The sequence below is a fragment of the Chanodichthys erythropterus genome, chromosome 13 (assembly GCF_024489055.1).
Source record: "Chanodichthys erythropterus isolate Z2021 chromosome 13, ASM2448905v1, whole genome shotgun sequence".
NCBI classification, from domain to species: domain Eukaryota; kingdom Metazoa; phylum Chordata; class Actinopteri; order Cypriniformes; family Xenocyprididae; genus Chanodichthys; species Chanodichthys erythropterus.
The window spans coordinates 26,949,603-26,964,722 of record NC_090233.1 but is presented as its reverse complement, the minus strand read 5'-3'; the positions used below and the strand labels follow the sequence as shown (position 1 = coordinate 26,964,722).

The window sequence follows — 15,120 nt, the reverse complement described above, 5'->3', positions numbered from 1 at the left end:
AGGCAGGCAAGTACTGAAGGTCAAAGGGGCATTGACCATCACTGTCTAACAATAGTGCCAGAGAAGGCAGAGAGAGCGAGAGAGAGAGAGACAGGCAGTATTAAAGGTGAAATCAGAATCGGCCGACCCCAATCTCGCTGTCCCTGTCACCAAAAAGCTTTCAGGAATGAAGCAATCTCTCTCCAACACATACACATAAAAGAGCAATGGCTTTAATTTGTAATGTAGAAGTTTTCCCAAAAATGTCTATGGTTAGTTTGTATTGATTCTCAAATGAGAACAGATTGCAAATTATTAAAGAAATGAAAATTCTGTCATCATTTACTCACCCTTATGGTGTTGAAAATATTGAATGTGGAACTGTTTCAGCTGTTTTTGTCCATACGATGAAAGTCACTAGCAATCTAAACTTTCAAGTTCCTAAAAGGACATAGTTAAAATTGCTTTTCTTAAAGCTTGACTGGTATATTAAAATCTTTGAAAGTTACACAATCGCTTTAATTATGAACAGATAAAAATTTGAGCCTTTATTTACTCTCAATTAAAAAAAAGATGAATGCACATACACAGACTATGTCAAATATAGCTACATAAACCTCAAATGTCACTACATGTCATGTGAACAAATGAGGTTTGAAGTTAGTTTACTGTTTGTGTTTCCATATTTTATGTAAATATTTGTAAATTTGTTCATCATGCAAAGTGATTGTGTTGCTTCAGAAGACTTTAGTTGGATCAAATGAATTTACTTTTTTTAGAGCTTGAACGTTTTGAATTAATAATATGGACAAGACATTTATTTGAAACTTTTTTTATTATTATTATAGATGGGTGAATCCTGTAAATGTGGGACCATAAAAATTAATATAATTTCACACAGTGCTATTAATATATACAAAATAATTTACACATGAGGAAAAAGTTTGTGGTTAGTTTGCGGTCTCTATCTATTATTGCAGGCAGGGAAAAAAAAAAAAAGAAAAATCACCAAAAGGTTTAATGAGTTTAATGTCAAAGCAGCTGATTTATAAATTTAGGTAGGGCAGATTCTGGGTCTAAGTGCTGGTTTATGATAGACATTTTAAGCTTTATATTCTAATCGCTGAACACATGCAGAACACTTTTGGCAGATGTTGTGTTATTCAGCCTGAGGGAGGTGCTCTAACGTTGATTGACAGACTTTAAGTACACATGAAACACGCATAGAATGCTACCTTAGAATGTAGCATGTACCTGCCTCAATGTAGCATTTATTGATTCCGAATGATGTTTTTGAATATTACAAGTTGTGGAGGAATTCCGGCGAGGAACAAAAAGTGATGTTTATTCTCAGAACAAACATAAAACAAACACAACAGAACTATATAAAGGCTATTCACATGACTATGTTTAATCTAAAGGATTTATACTTTCAGAATTTTGATATGGCACTCCATATAGGAAGACCAGACATTCCAACTAGCTACTGACCTGATGCAGTCTACATAGCAGAAGCTGATTGATATCTGGAGCAAGGTTTAGTAAGGTAACGTGAAAATAAGCGGGGCAGTCTGAAATCTGCCCCAATGGCTCTAAATTAGAGTGCACTGCAGTTCCATTTTTCACCACATATTTACATTGGGAAAATTGTGGGGCGCTGTAGAGCTGGGCAGGGATCTGGCACCTGCTGCCCTGTTTAGCATCATTATACATGCTTGCCGAAGCCATACGTTAAATTTTAAAATATAATACTGCTATATATAATAATACTTTAATATATAATAATACTGCTTACTTTATGCCTTAAAACAGTTTAGAAAAATATTTGTTGCAGAATGCTGAATACATTTACAATTTATTATTGATTCAGTATATGTAGAGGTCTATGTTTTGGATGAATATTTGATGAGCTTCAGCTGACTCACACAATCAAAAGACTTGATGTCACCTCATATAATATTAGCCTCTTCACACCCTGGTGTTTACAGTAATTGATCCGAAACCCTTACAGTGCAGTGATCTGTGAATCTCACCCTGTGGTCTTTGTGTCATGACTGTGCCATTTCCCCACAAATGACAAACTACATCCAAAATGTCAGTCGCTGCAGACTCGACTAATTAAAGATTCTCTTTTAATTAAAGTCACCACCGGAGGATTATGGCAGCTGGGGGTATCGCTGTGGTTCTTCAGTACAGAACCTTTGTGAAATTGATACCTTTTTCCATCATATAATCAAAATAGTGAAAATCACTGGTCCTCGCTCAATTTGGGCTCTGTTGTGTTTGCTAATTGCAGGTCAATTCCTAAGTACTATTTGACATTTGATGAGTCACTTGGGTTATGCCTTTTACATTCCTCAGGGAAGAAGATGAAATATTAAGCCTGCATTATTAAAGTTTTGAGTTTATTCAATTCATTAAACATTTAGAAGACCCGAGTCATGACTTCACGGTTAAAATTCTTCATTTGTGTAAGGTGAATTATTATTTAATTTTAATTAATAGCTGTGTCCAATGAAACTGAACTTTAGAGAATTTTCATGGCCTTACATTTAGCCTAGGGATTCACCTGTCCTTAATAAAAATAACTGAAATATGAGCTCTATTGATATTGGGCTGTTAGTATGGGAGAGGAAAATGAAGTCACCGTTCATCAGTTTGAACCATTTGTCTTCACAAATGTCTATGTTCCTCATCTTTATAGTTATTGTAGATTATTAATCAGTCTCACTTGAACTGCAAGAATCCAACAGGTTAAAGTAGATTTGAAAAAATATATGTAGCTTACATACTGCATTTTACATTACATGGGGATACTTTTATATACAATATTCATGTTCAACTTGTACATTCATTGTATTCCTAATACAAGGCAACATTCTTTATTGGAAAGACTGGAGTTATTACGATGGTTCTGACTCAAATTAATCCCTTGATTTAAATAACAGTGTTTTTTTCACAATTTCACACTGCTACAAAGAGACTAATTTTCGTTAGTCATTGTAGAGGCTCTGGATCAGGGGCGGTTTCTTCATTAGGGCAATTGGGCGAAGCACCACCAAAAGTGAGAAAGGGACGGATTTTTTCAATCACATTCAACCACAGAGTTACGCTAGCTGTCACTGTTAGGCTGTTTGTTCTGCCCGTTCTGCCTCTGGATGTACTCCAATCAGCGTCGAGTCACGCTCTGTGGAGTACCGCCTCTTTTTGGGCATTTCAGTCTGGCGGAGATTTGCCCCGAGTGCTCCCATAGACTTCCATTCAAAGAACTTTTTTTTCGAACTGCAGGCACTGCAATGCAATCTCTATAGGTTCCAGGAGGGCTCGCACTAACGTGCTTTCGTCATCATACGTAACCTTAACTTGTGCAGCGATTGGTGGAAACGAACATACCTCTATTAATATTTTTTTTTAAGCTGAAGTGACATCCAATAATTTCCTCAGTGCATAACTTACATTTCACAGACATATTCTCCATCTGTACATATTAGAAAGTCGAGAAAATATTTCCATTTTGCAGTCAGGCGTGGACGAGCTTCAGCAAGCATAAACTTCCGTGAACGAGCGCCGCCGCACGCATGCGCGCCAAACATACGGAGTTCAATCTGAGTAAAATACATTTTGTTAAAAATATTTATTGTTGATTTTTTTTGTTTTTTTTTTTGTTTGTTTTTTTGGCGAACATAATAATTATGCCATATGTAGAATTTCGAACCTACAACTAAGTGTATTTGTACGATAGCAGTAACTGTGTGAAGTGACTGTTGTAGAGTAATCAAAATAGCCTAATAATTAGTCTGTTCTTTTGTGTTTTTATTTTATTTACTTTTAAGTTTAGTGTATTTAACTTCTGCTTTAAAAAACATTTAAAATTTTAGAATATAGCCTAGGCCTAATGTGATTTGACCCCTTTTTTGCACATAATAGTACAAGGTTACATTCATGTTTGTTTTTATAGCCTTCAATATGAACATTGTTTCAAGGACAATATTGGGCAGGATGTGAAATAACAGTTTTTTTTAATTAAATACAGATTTTTTTAGATCCCAGCCCTATGGCATGCTTTAAATACTGAATTTTCCCTGCTTTAGATAAGCAGTAATAATACATTATTATATCACTTGTTAAATGGTTATTCAACAATTAGCCTATTCATTCCTGCATTTCTAAATTTTTTTTTTTTTTTTTGCGCCCCCCCAATAATTTTTTATTATTTATAATTTATTATGCACAAATTTCTCATGTGTATTTTATTTTTTTATTAAAGGCAGTACAATTGTAAAGCCAACTCAACATTAAAATTTTATCAACATGACTTTGGCTCTGTTTATAATTAAATCTTTGATTTAAACTGTTGTCCCATCATTTCAGGAGATTTCTGTGTAAAACTTTACTCTTGAGCTCACTTGTGTGCACTCTTAAATTAACATTAGTAATGCATATTGAGAATAATTTTTTTTTGAATGGAAAAGTTTTGAATTCCCTATGCAACTGAATAAACACATTTGGTGAAGCAAAGAACCACCATAAAGCAGAATTGTGGGATGGGGGCATATTTTAAAGACAAAAATAATGCATCAATCCATAAAATCCGACCAAAGCTAGTTATTTGAATTTATAAAGTTTTAAATATGGATCTTTTTCTTACAAAATGAATCACTTTGCTTCAGAAGGCCTTTATTAACCCAATGGAGTCATATTGATTACTTTTTTTTAATGGATGGATGCATTATTTTTGACTTCGAAACAACCATTACAACCGTTATAACCATTATAAGCCTTGGAGGACTAAGGATATTTTTAAATATATCTCTGATTGTGTTCATCTGAAAGAAGACAGTCATATACACCTAGGATGGCTTGAGGGTGAGTAAATCATGAGATTTTTCTAAAAAAATAAAATAAAATAATAATAATTCTAGCATAATTTGCTTGCAGATGCCACTTTTGTTGGTTTTCAATCTAATGCAGTGACATTCAGACATTCAGATGTTTACATAAATGTCCAGATATTTTCGGTGGCCACCGAATGTAACGGTGATGTAAAGACGAAAAAAAAAAAAAAAAAAAGGTTGTAAGGAATCTTGAAAATTTGTGTGTGGATTTTAACTGCAAGTTCAAGAGTGAATGACTAATCAAAAGACTGCATAAGACATTCTGATTTATTGATGTCTCTAAAACTGAATTACAAACAGATTTCTACAGACTGTGGCTTTCATCAGTCTACCACCAGCAAGAATTCAGTTAAAAGATATTCAGCACTGCTTCTTCTCTCCCTAGGAGCTGAAGTCTTACAAAGCTTCACTGCAGAGCACTTACACAAGCGACAAAGAGCCCTTGGGTGACAGCGGATGAATACAAGACAACTCTACTGCTGTTCATAGGACAAACACTAGCACAATGAACAAGAGGGTTGTTAGTGGGGGAGGTGTAACGGTGTAGGTGGTGTTCCTGTCTCGGGTCTTGGATGACTAGCGGCCATTAAGTGATCAATGTGTCTATCAATCAATGAAACAGTCAATGCGTCTGTCTCAAAGCTTGCGTGCATTGCCAGGAGAGTGTCAGCTGAAGGAAGTCAACTAACAGTTGCATTTGATTTAATCCTACACTGACTACAGCAGAAGCGGCCATGGACCTGACCTGCTTTGCCCCCAAAAAGTGTTTGGACACTTAAGTTAAGCCACACTAACAATGCTTTAGAAACAAAATGGCATCTGGAAAAAATGATGCCAAAAATTATTTCAGAAGAAGAAATATTTTCTTCACTTCATCATATTAACTATAGACATGTTCCATTAAATGTTTGACAAATGTACAAATGTGTTTTTTGAAATTTCATAAAAATGTTCCTTTTCACTATTTCAAAACTGAAAATGCATGGTGATCTGTCACATACAGATCCCCACACATGAAAAGATAGATATTGTGGCACAATTTTTTTTTTTTTCATTTTTCCTTCATTTTGCTAATTTGTGGTGACAATTTACCTGAAATGAGGGGCTTAATAAATAAGTTTTGGGAACTCATTTTTAAATTGTGGCCACATTTATCTATTTTTCCCCCTCATGCCATGTGCAGGTTGTCAAAAATATCAATATGTATTGATACTGAAATATCTGAAACGGTTCCAATACTCCTTTTGTGCAGTATCGATACAACGATACCAGCTGCACGTAAATTTGCTTTCTGCTCTGCGTTCCTCCTCTGATGACGTCAGTTTGATGGGTGGCGCTGAATATCCTTAACCACTCCCCTCCAACCGTCATTCTGCTTTGAGTGAGGGTTGGAGAGGAGGTGCTCTAAAAAAAAAAAAACCTGCCATCTATTCAACATTCCATTTCACTTGGAAATACATCACAACACTGAAGTAATGTCGGTTGCAATTTCCGGTTCACAGGGACTTTAAAGTGACAGCAGTCTAATATGCCTGATAGGTATATTATTATATAGTGTACCTATCATGTAAACAGACAGATGCCACCAAATGAGCCAGGACTAAAAATCAAAAAATGATCCCTCTGATTCCTATGTTGGGGTTTATTTTTAAGATGATGACACCTGACTGTACATTGTCTCTGTAACTGTTTGGAGACCTCTACAGACAAAAACATATGTGACCTTCTTGCGATCTGATCGATAAGCTTAAACCAGCTTTTCGGTTTTTCACACCTCATCATGATCAGACGATCAGTGTTTAATCTGGATGGCAGTGAGGCTGATTGCATGACTGGGGCAGGATCCCTTGTCTCAAAACAAATGTCTGGTTTTAATCAGTATGGCAATAGTCAACGACTCATGCTATGAAGACAAGAGAGAAAGGGAAATCTAGACGGATACAAAAGGAGAATAAATGAATGCAGCAAGGAAATGATAGCTGTTGAGATACAGCCTAATGTTTCTCTGACAGGATCACATTCTCAGGGAAGTGTGAGAACGCAGCCGGCAGGGACGGGAACATATGCTCTTTCAGTACGCTTATGAAGCTGGGTTTTAAAAGCCACTCTTTTGTTCTTGGCGCGCACACCCTTCTTTCCTTGTTCCTATTCTCCTCCTTTCTTTGAGTGTTCCTCTTTTCAATAATGTTCTCTGTCATCGATTCTTACCATTTATCTCTATCCCTCAGTTCTACTCCACCATCCTTCTTTTCCTGCTCCGGTCAGGGGAATTACTGGATTAGTATGGAGTGATCAATTGGGAGAGATAGAATCATGTTTGATGTTTAATCTGAAGATTTAGAGACTGTCATTGGCCATCATTACTGCAGATATCTCACAGCAAGAAAGAGAATGTGTGTGTGAGAGAAAGAGAGAGAGGTAGTGTACCAGTGTAACCTCATTCAGTAGCACTCTACCATAAGGTAGTATACATAAACATTAGTTAAAGGGTTAGTTCACCCAAAAATGAAAATTCATGTCGTTCCACAACCGTAAGATCTTTTTTTATGATCTTCAGAACAAGATATTAAGATATTTTTGATGAAATCTGAGAGCTGTCTGACTTCTCCATAGACAGCAATTTAACCACCTCTTTCAAGGTTCAGAAAGGTACTAAAGACATTGTTAAAATAGTCGACGTGACTAGAGTGGTTCAACCTTAATTTTATGAAGCAGCGAGAATACTTTTTTGTGCACAAAAACAAAACAAAAATAACAACTTTATTCAACAATCTCTTCTCTTCTATGTCATTCTCATACGCAGTTTATGTCCAGCGCTTCCAGGTTCTATGTCAGACGGGCACGTGGACTATTTTAACGATGTCTATAGTATCTTACTGTACCTTAAAAGTGGTGGTTAAACTGCTGTCTATGGAGGAGTCAGAGAGCTCTCCGATTTCATAAAAATATTTTAATTTGTGTTCCGAAGATGAACAAAGGTCTTACGGGTGTGGTACAACATGAGGGTGAGGAATTAACAACAGAATTTTCATTTTTGGGTGAAATAACCCTTTAATGCAATAGTTTATGTGATCTTAGTTTAGTTCTACATACACAAACAAACGGAAAATGGAACAATACACAAAAATGGAATATGTTAACCTTAATTCACTGTAAAACAGTAGGATATATTTAAATTTATAATACGAGAATTAAGAATTATTACTTTAAGTGTTCACAGTTAAAGAACTAACAAGTTTTACAACATTAATGAATCTTAATTCCAACATATACTACGATTAATAAATGCTGTAAATTAATAATAGAGTTGACACAACAAACACACAATTCATAATTAAAAATAAAAGGCTATAAAAAATAAGGTTAAACAAGATTTATTATGTAAATGAATAAACCACTTTAAAAGATAAAAAAGTAAATATATAATAAGACCTATTGTATATGACGCCTAATACATTAACTAATGTTCGCACACAGAACCTTATTGTAAACTGTTATACTTGATTAAATTTCTTAAAGGGGTGTATTTATGTGTGTGCCCAAACAGGAAAACAATTATTTATTTTAACAGCTTACACCACACATACACACTTAGCCACCATTAAAGATGGTCATTTCCAAAAGGTCATGCCTGTGCGATCTTTTCCAGTTCAAAATAATATAATCAATCAATGTTCTGACATTTCTCCCCTGCTATGCTTTATTTTCCATGTCTATATGTCTCAATTTCTCTACGTCTAGAACTCTAACCCCTCATTTCATAAATGACATAAATCCTACACCATGTAGTTTGTTATGAAAATAGAGGCTTACTCTGTCCAATCACAGATACAGACCTGTGGAACTGCCTTCGCCCTGCGCAATTATTTAAAAACACGCATTTGGAAATATACAACTGGGCTATGAAATATGAATGAGTAATAAGAAACAGCGAGACATTGAAAACCATTTTCTAGAAAGGGAAGAAAAACAAGTTGCATTCCAAGTGATGCCCTCCTCCCCCCAATAGTGTGTCCACAAACTGAATTTCAATCTAAAACTTTTACATTTCAGGTCTTAGTGCTTTTTTAATATTTCAGAGAGGAGTTGTGGGTACTTTTGATAAAAGCACCATTTGATAATGCCAGATCACGTAGCACTCTAATAGATCTGCTCCCATAAATGATTTATATAGTGCTCATTTTTAGTCCTCTCCTTTTAGCAGATAAAATAATAATAGTGGAATACATTATCTCGGGGCAGAGCGCAGGTCACGAATGGAATACAGAATATCGCCACCAAAGGTGATAATGTGCGTGAGCGTGTGTAGTTTTTGTGCATGCAAGAATGCATAAATGAGAGCTTGCATGTGTGTGTGAGAGAAAAAGTGACACGGGGAGAAAGAAAGAGACACACAGAATGAGCCTGTAATGCATGATCAAGTCCAAAGAGAAGATAAGAAACATCTTTCTTGACTGACACCTCCATACTTTCATCTGTCAAAGCCTTAGGTGTCTGTGTGCATATAATGTTATGCTTGGTTTTACCTGAAGAAATATCAGTGTAGGAGAAACTGATTTTTTCACCTGTGTGCCTCCCTGCATCACCTCTCTGTTTCTCTCTTCCTATTTAGCATTAATGCTGAAGAAAAAAGTGTCATTCCTATTTATAGGAGCTCCCGGTGTCTGGCAGAAAGAAGTGTTCTCTCTTTCCTCTGTCATGCTCCCTGCCGAAATGAAATCAAGAAGCAACAAAAGGACAAGGGCAGGAAATGCGTAGTAAAGAACGAGAGGATTCAAAGGTCTCGTTTTGATATTAAAGCAAAGCTGTTGGTCACAGCACAGGCTCAGTGGCTCAATCTATAAATTCTTCCATTACCATTTCCATTTGTTGTAGCAGTGGCACACTTCACTGTAAGCTTACGTCATCGGGACAGTGCATGACTTTGCGAACACATGCAATCAATTATTAGATGTAAATAAAAAGATGGATCTGAGTGGGTGGAATTCATCCTAAACTCACAGTGTACTGAATGTGGACATACAGTCTGTAATGGGAAGGCAGTCTGTGTTTTAAAAGGCTGTTTAAGCTCAAAGCGGTAAAAAATGATGACCCATTTTTGTACTGAAAATCACGAATGATAGTGCTGGAACAAGAGCAGCAAATCAAGCCAGCAATTACGGCTCATATCCACATAAACATGGTTAACTAGACAAAAGATTTATTCAGAGTTTCTGTAAACGAAAGCCGGGAACAGAAATAAAGGTCGGTATAATAGACCATGACAGATAAATGGATCTATTTTCAATTTCTAAAGTTTTTTACGAGAGTGCATTAAGAGAACATGTCAATTGTTACATTATCACATAGGCATGTTGTTGACAGTTTAAAGAATTTTAACATCATTTGTGCTGATCACATTATGAAATAAATGTTTTTCTCCAAAACACGTTGGCCATAATTATTGGCAAATAATTAAAATATCTCTTAAGTACACTATATCGCCAAAAGTACACCCCTCCAAATCATTGAATCAAGATGTTCCAATCACTTCCATGGCCACAGGTGTATAAAATCAAGCTCCTAGGCATGCAGACTGCTTCTACAAACATTTGTGAAAGAATGGGTCACTCTCAGGAGCTCAAGCGTGGTAATGTGATAGGTTGCCACCTGTGCAATAAGTCCATTCATGAAATTTTCTCACTACTAAATATTCCACAGTCAACTGTTAGCGGTATCATAACAAAGTGGAAGCAATTGGGGAACAACAGCAACTCAGCCACGTAAAATCACAGAGCAGGGTCAGCGCATGCTGAGGCCCACAGTGCACAGAAGTTGCCAACTTTCTGCAGAGTCAATAACTACAGACCTCCAAACTTTGTGTGGCCTTCAGATTAGCTCAAGAACAATGTATAGAGAGCTTCATGGAATGGGTTTCCATGGCCGAGCAGCTGCATCCAAGCCTTATATCACAAAGTGCAATGCAAAGCATTGGATGCAGTTGTGTAAAGCACGCCACCACTGGACTCTAGAGCAGTGGAGACGTGTTCTCTGGAGTGACCAATCGCGCTTCTCTGTCTGGAAATCTGATGGATGAGTCTGGGTTTGGTGGTTGCCAGGAGAATAGTACTTGCCTGACTGCATTGTGCCAAGTGTAAAGTTTGGTGGAGTTATGGTGTGGAGATGTTTTTCATAGGTTGGGCTTGGCCCCTTAGTTCCAGTGAAAGGAACTCTTAATGCTTCAGCATACCAAGACATTTTGGACAATTTCATGCTACCAACATTGTGGGAACAGTTTGGGGATGGCCCTTTCCTGTTCCAGCATGACTACGCACCAGTGCACAAAGCAAGGTCCATAAAGACATGGATGAGTGAGTTTGGTGTGGAGGAACTTGACTGGCCTGCACAGAGTCCTGACCTCAACCCGATAGAACACCTTTGGGATGAATTAGAGCAGAAACTGTGAGCCAGGCCTTCTCGCCAACATCACTGCCTGACCTCACAAATGTGCTTCTAGAAGAATGGTCAAAAATTCCCATAAACACACTCCTAAACCTTGTGGAAAGCCTTCCCAGAAGAGTTGATGTTGTTATAGCTGCAAAGGGTGGGCCAACTCCATATTAAACCCAACGGATTAAGAATGGGATGTCATTAAAGTTCATGTGCACGTAAAGGCAGGCGTCCCAACACTTTTGGCAATATAGTGTATAGTCCCATTCATTTTACATTTTTTTTAACACATCAGGGTGACTAGGGACATGAAATTGACCAGTCATGACTTCTTGTTCCACAGGAGTATAAATATGACACATCTTTATCACAAGGAGTACAACCAAAGAATATAGTTTATTGAAAACATTTATTTCATAAAGAGATTTTCCCCACATTTTCAATTCCTTTACTTCAATTAAAGTTTTTTTTGTGTGTGTGTGTGTGTGTGTGTGTGTGTGTGTGTGTGTGTGTGTGTGTGTGTGTGTGTGTGTGTGTGTGTGTGTGTGTGTGTGTGTGTGTGTGTGTGTGTGTGTGTGTGTGTGTGTGTGTGTGTGTGTAAATAAAAGATCAAAAGGATTAACAATGCACATTTATTTTTACAGGCTTCTTTGTTCATATTTACCAAGGGTGCCAATAATTCTGACCACAAACTGTATGGCACCCAAAGGTCTGATACCATAAGTGAAAATACTGTTATTCTGCATTAACTAAATATACTACCATTCAAAATTTTTGACTTTTTTTATTATTTATTTTATTTTGAAATAAGTGTCTTATGCTCACCAAGGCTGCATTTTAAAACAAACAAAAAAACAAAAAAAACAGTATTTACTGTGAAAAATTATTACAAATTAATATAACCGTTTTATATTTTAAAATACTTGAAAATTGTAATTTATTTATATGACGGCAAAGCTGAATTTTCAGAAATCCTTCAGAAATCATTTTCTAATGTGCTAATTTATAGTTAAAGTAACATATTATTATTATTATTATTTTTTTTAATAAATGTTGAAAACAGTTGTGTTGCTTAATATTTTTTGTGGTTCTTTGACAAAAGAAAGTACAAAAGAACAGCTTTTATTTGAAATACTTAACATTTGTAACATTTTAAATGTCTTTACTGTATTTATTCTTGATAAATATAATGTGTACTTGCTGAATAAAAGTATCAGCTTCTTTAAAAAAAAAGTTTTCTGTAATCTTACTGAACACAAATTTTTGAACGGTGGTGAATTTAAAACTCTCCAATCTCTCTCGTTGTTCTTCGCCTCTTTGGCTCATTTCACTTTTACATTTCATTAGTCTCCCTTCAATATACACACACCAGCACTGAAAGCACCCGCTCCCCCAATGCACATATATACTGTGACTGTGGGTGTCTTCTTTCCCAGTTGCAACAGTCTCTTGAGCAAAAAAAAAGTGGGACGGTTATGAAGAACTAATAGCCTGACAGACTGCATACACCATCTCTCGCCTCAAGCCATTTCCTCTCAACATCTTTCTCTTTCTATCTCTCTCTTCGATCAACAGCCTCTACGATGAGACTGATTTTACTTTCTTCTATATAAAGCAAACTGATATGTGCACATGCATATGTACTCTATGTATGTACATTTGACTATGTCACCAAGATTAGAACCGTGTTTTGCATAGTATTAACATTTATGCACTGATCCACCTGTGATGGGGCAAAGAGAAACCATCTGTGCTACTGAAGATTTCAAGAAATGTCTTTCCTATTGTTCCTCTCTCACATTTTCACCCTCAAACTTACAAGAAAAACATATATAGTAATGTGATAGATTATGCAGTCCTGTGCGCCATGCATGTTCACATATACACAGATGACTTTAGAATGTGCTATACTGTATGCAGATAGAGAGATGTGCATGGAGATGTTATTGATCCCTGAGGGATAGTTCAGGAAAGAACAGCCTCCGTAGTTAGTATGATTCAATACTATGCTGTGAGATCCAGTAGATACACAATCTCAAAACCCTGAATAATCAGAATAACCATCATCATTATCACAATCATATCAATCTCACTAAGTGCTTTTACAATATATTTCATCTTTTTAAGCAGTCAAATATGACAGCAACTTTGAGCCTCATTCTGTTAAGAACCTCAATAAAGATAAAGCAATATATCTACAAGTTATTACTGAACCAGACGGAGGATTAGTGCTGCATTACATGGTTGTTTAGAGAGATTAGATGCATATGATATCAAAAGTAAATTTGACTTTTCTTTCTTTGCTATTTTTATTATTATTTTATTTTATTTTATTTTTGTGTTGCTTTTAGCCTACTTCAGTCTGGGTTTTAAAAGATTTAAAATGGAGAGAAAAGCACAGCAGACAGCTTTAAATATGATGAATTAAATTAATAATGATATTTTTTGAATTTTCATTTGTGTTGCCACAAGATTGAAAGTATATACAAGGCAAAGACTTTGAATTTGTGCTTCCAAGTATTTATGCCATCCCTGCAAAACACTGAATAGCCAATCCAGGACAATGACCACCAGAGCCCTAACCCAGAGTTCTGCATGGGTCACCCGCAGTACTTAACAGAACACACGACCCATTATCCGACAGAATTTTTTTTTTATTTCAGTACCCGACCCAACCTGTTTGAAATGAAGACTGACCCTAACTGCACCCGAATTAAAATGCAGTTGTCTCTCCTGAAACTCTGCAGTATATATGTGGCCGTTGGTCCTCTTAGCACCATGAAAAAGAAAACTTTTTAAAAAAATGTGAATAGACTACATTAAGAAAGCGATTAGACAGTGTATATAATCCTACAGTATATAATCACTGAAGCTGTCAATCACTTCAATTCACTGTGATTGACTATAATGCTCAATGCTGCAAAATGCTGTAAAACTCGTGAACACAAATATGCACAAGACACTTCGAAAGTGGCTGCCCATCAAGATGTACCAAACTGAGTCTAAATAGTTTTGGCTATTTGACCTGCAGTCCACCCATGCATTTTGAATCCCCACGCAAATAACAATGTAAATTTCATCTCACCCGTCACACCAAATATTAGCGGTTCACCAGTTGGGTATCCACCCACATGCAGGACTTTGCCCTAATCACCCAAAATATTTCAAATGTTTCAAACAATATTCAAATTAGTTCAGTCCACATGGCAATCCACACATCTCTCTTTTGTGGTGGCTATTCTTCCCTATGTGTGTAAATCCATATGAAGTGCATAATACATTTTTTCCAAGAACCACACCACTTTTCTCTCTTTTTCCACCATTTCATACACATTAAAATTCAAATAAAAGCCTCACTTTGGTGTGATACCACTGAATTACTCTTCAGGTGGTGCATGTTACAATAAACTCTCAAGAACAAATATGCACATGTGTAAATGTGACTCACCGTCCAGCCACCTCCATCCGTGGTCATATCACAGTAGACCTGAAAGCCGGCGGGGTAATGAGTGGGAAAAACAGAGTAGATGCCATCTTCCCTCTGACCGCTAGCATATATATCACTACAGTCCCGTGGACGAGAGCCTTGAAAAAGACAGACAGAAAGAGAGAGAGCATCAAACACAAAACCCACCAAGACTAGATCCCTGGATGGTTACAGGATAGCAAATAACTGAACTAGGCCAAAGCTAATTTAATGACCAAAGGAATATTACTATAGGTTAGCCAACATGATTTTGTGCCAGTCCTTCCAAGGCAGCTGGTGCTTCTCAATTTACTGGTCTCTGTTCCCAAAAGAGCGATCCTTTTCCCTGAT

At 36.5% G+C, this 15,120-nt stretch overlaps 1 protein-coding gene across 3 annotated transcripts in view; it reads right to left on the bottom strand.

Annotated features, from left to right (window-relative positions):
- Positions 1-15,120, bottom strand: part of fibcd1b (fibrinogen C domain containing 1b) — a 124,946-nt gene that overhangs the window by 63,921 nt on the left and 45,905 nt on the right. For all 3 annotated transcript variants that reach the window (XM_067408015.1, XM_067408013.1, XM_067408014.1), the window contains one exon: positions 14,752-14,888. In XM_067408015.1, the coding sequence (XP_067264116.1) occupies positions 14,752-14,888 (137 nt within the window). The remainder of the gene's footprint in view (positions 1-14,751; positions 14,889-15,120) is intronic.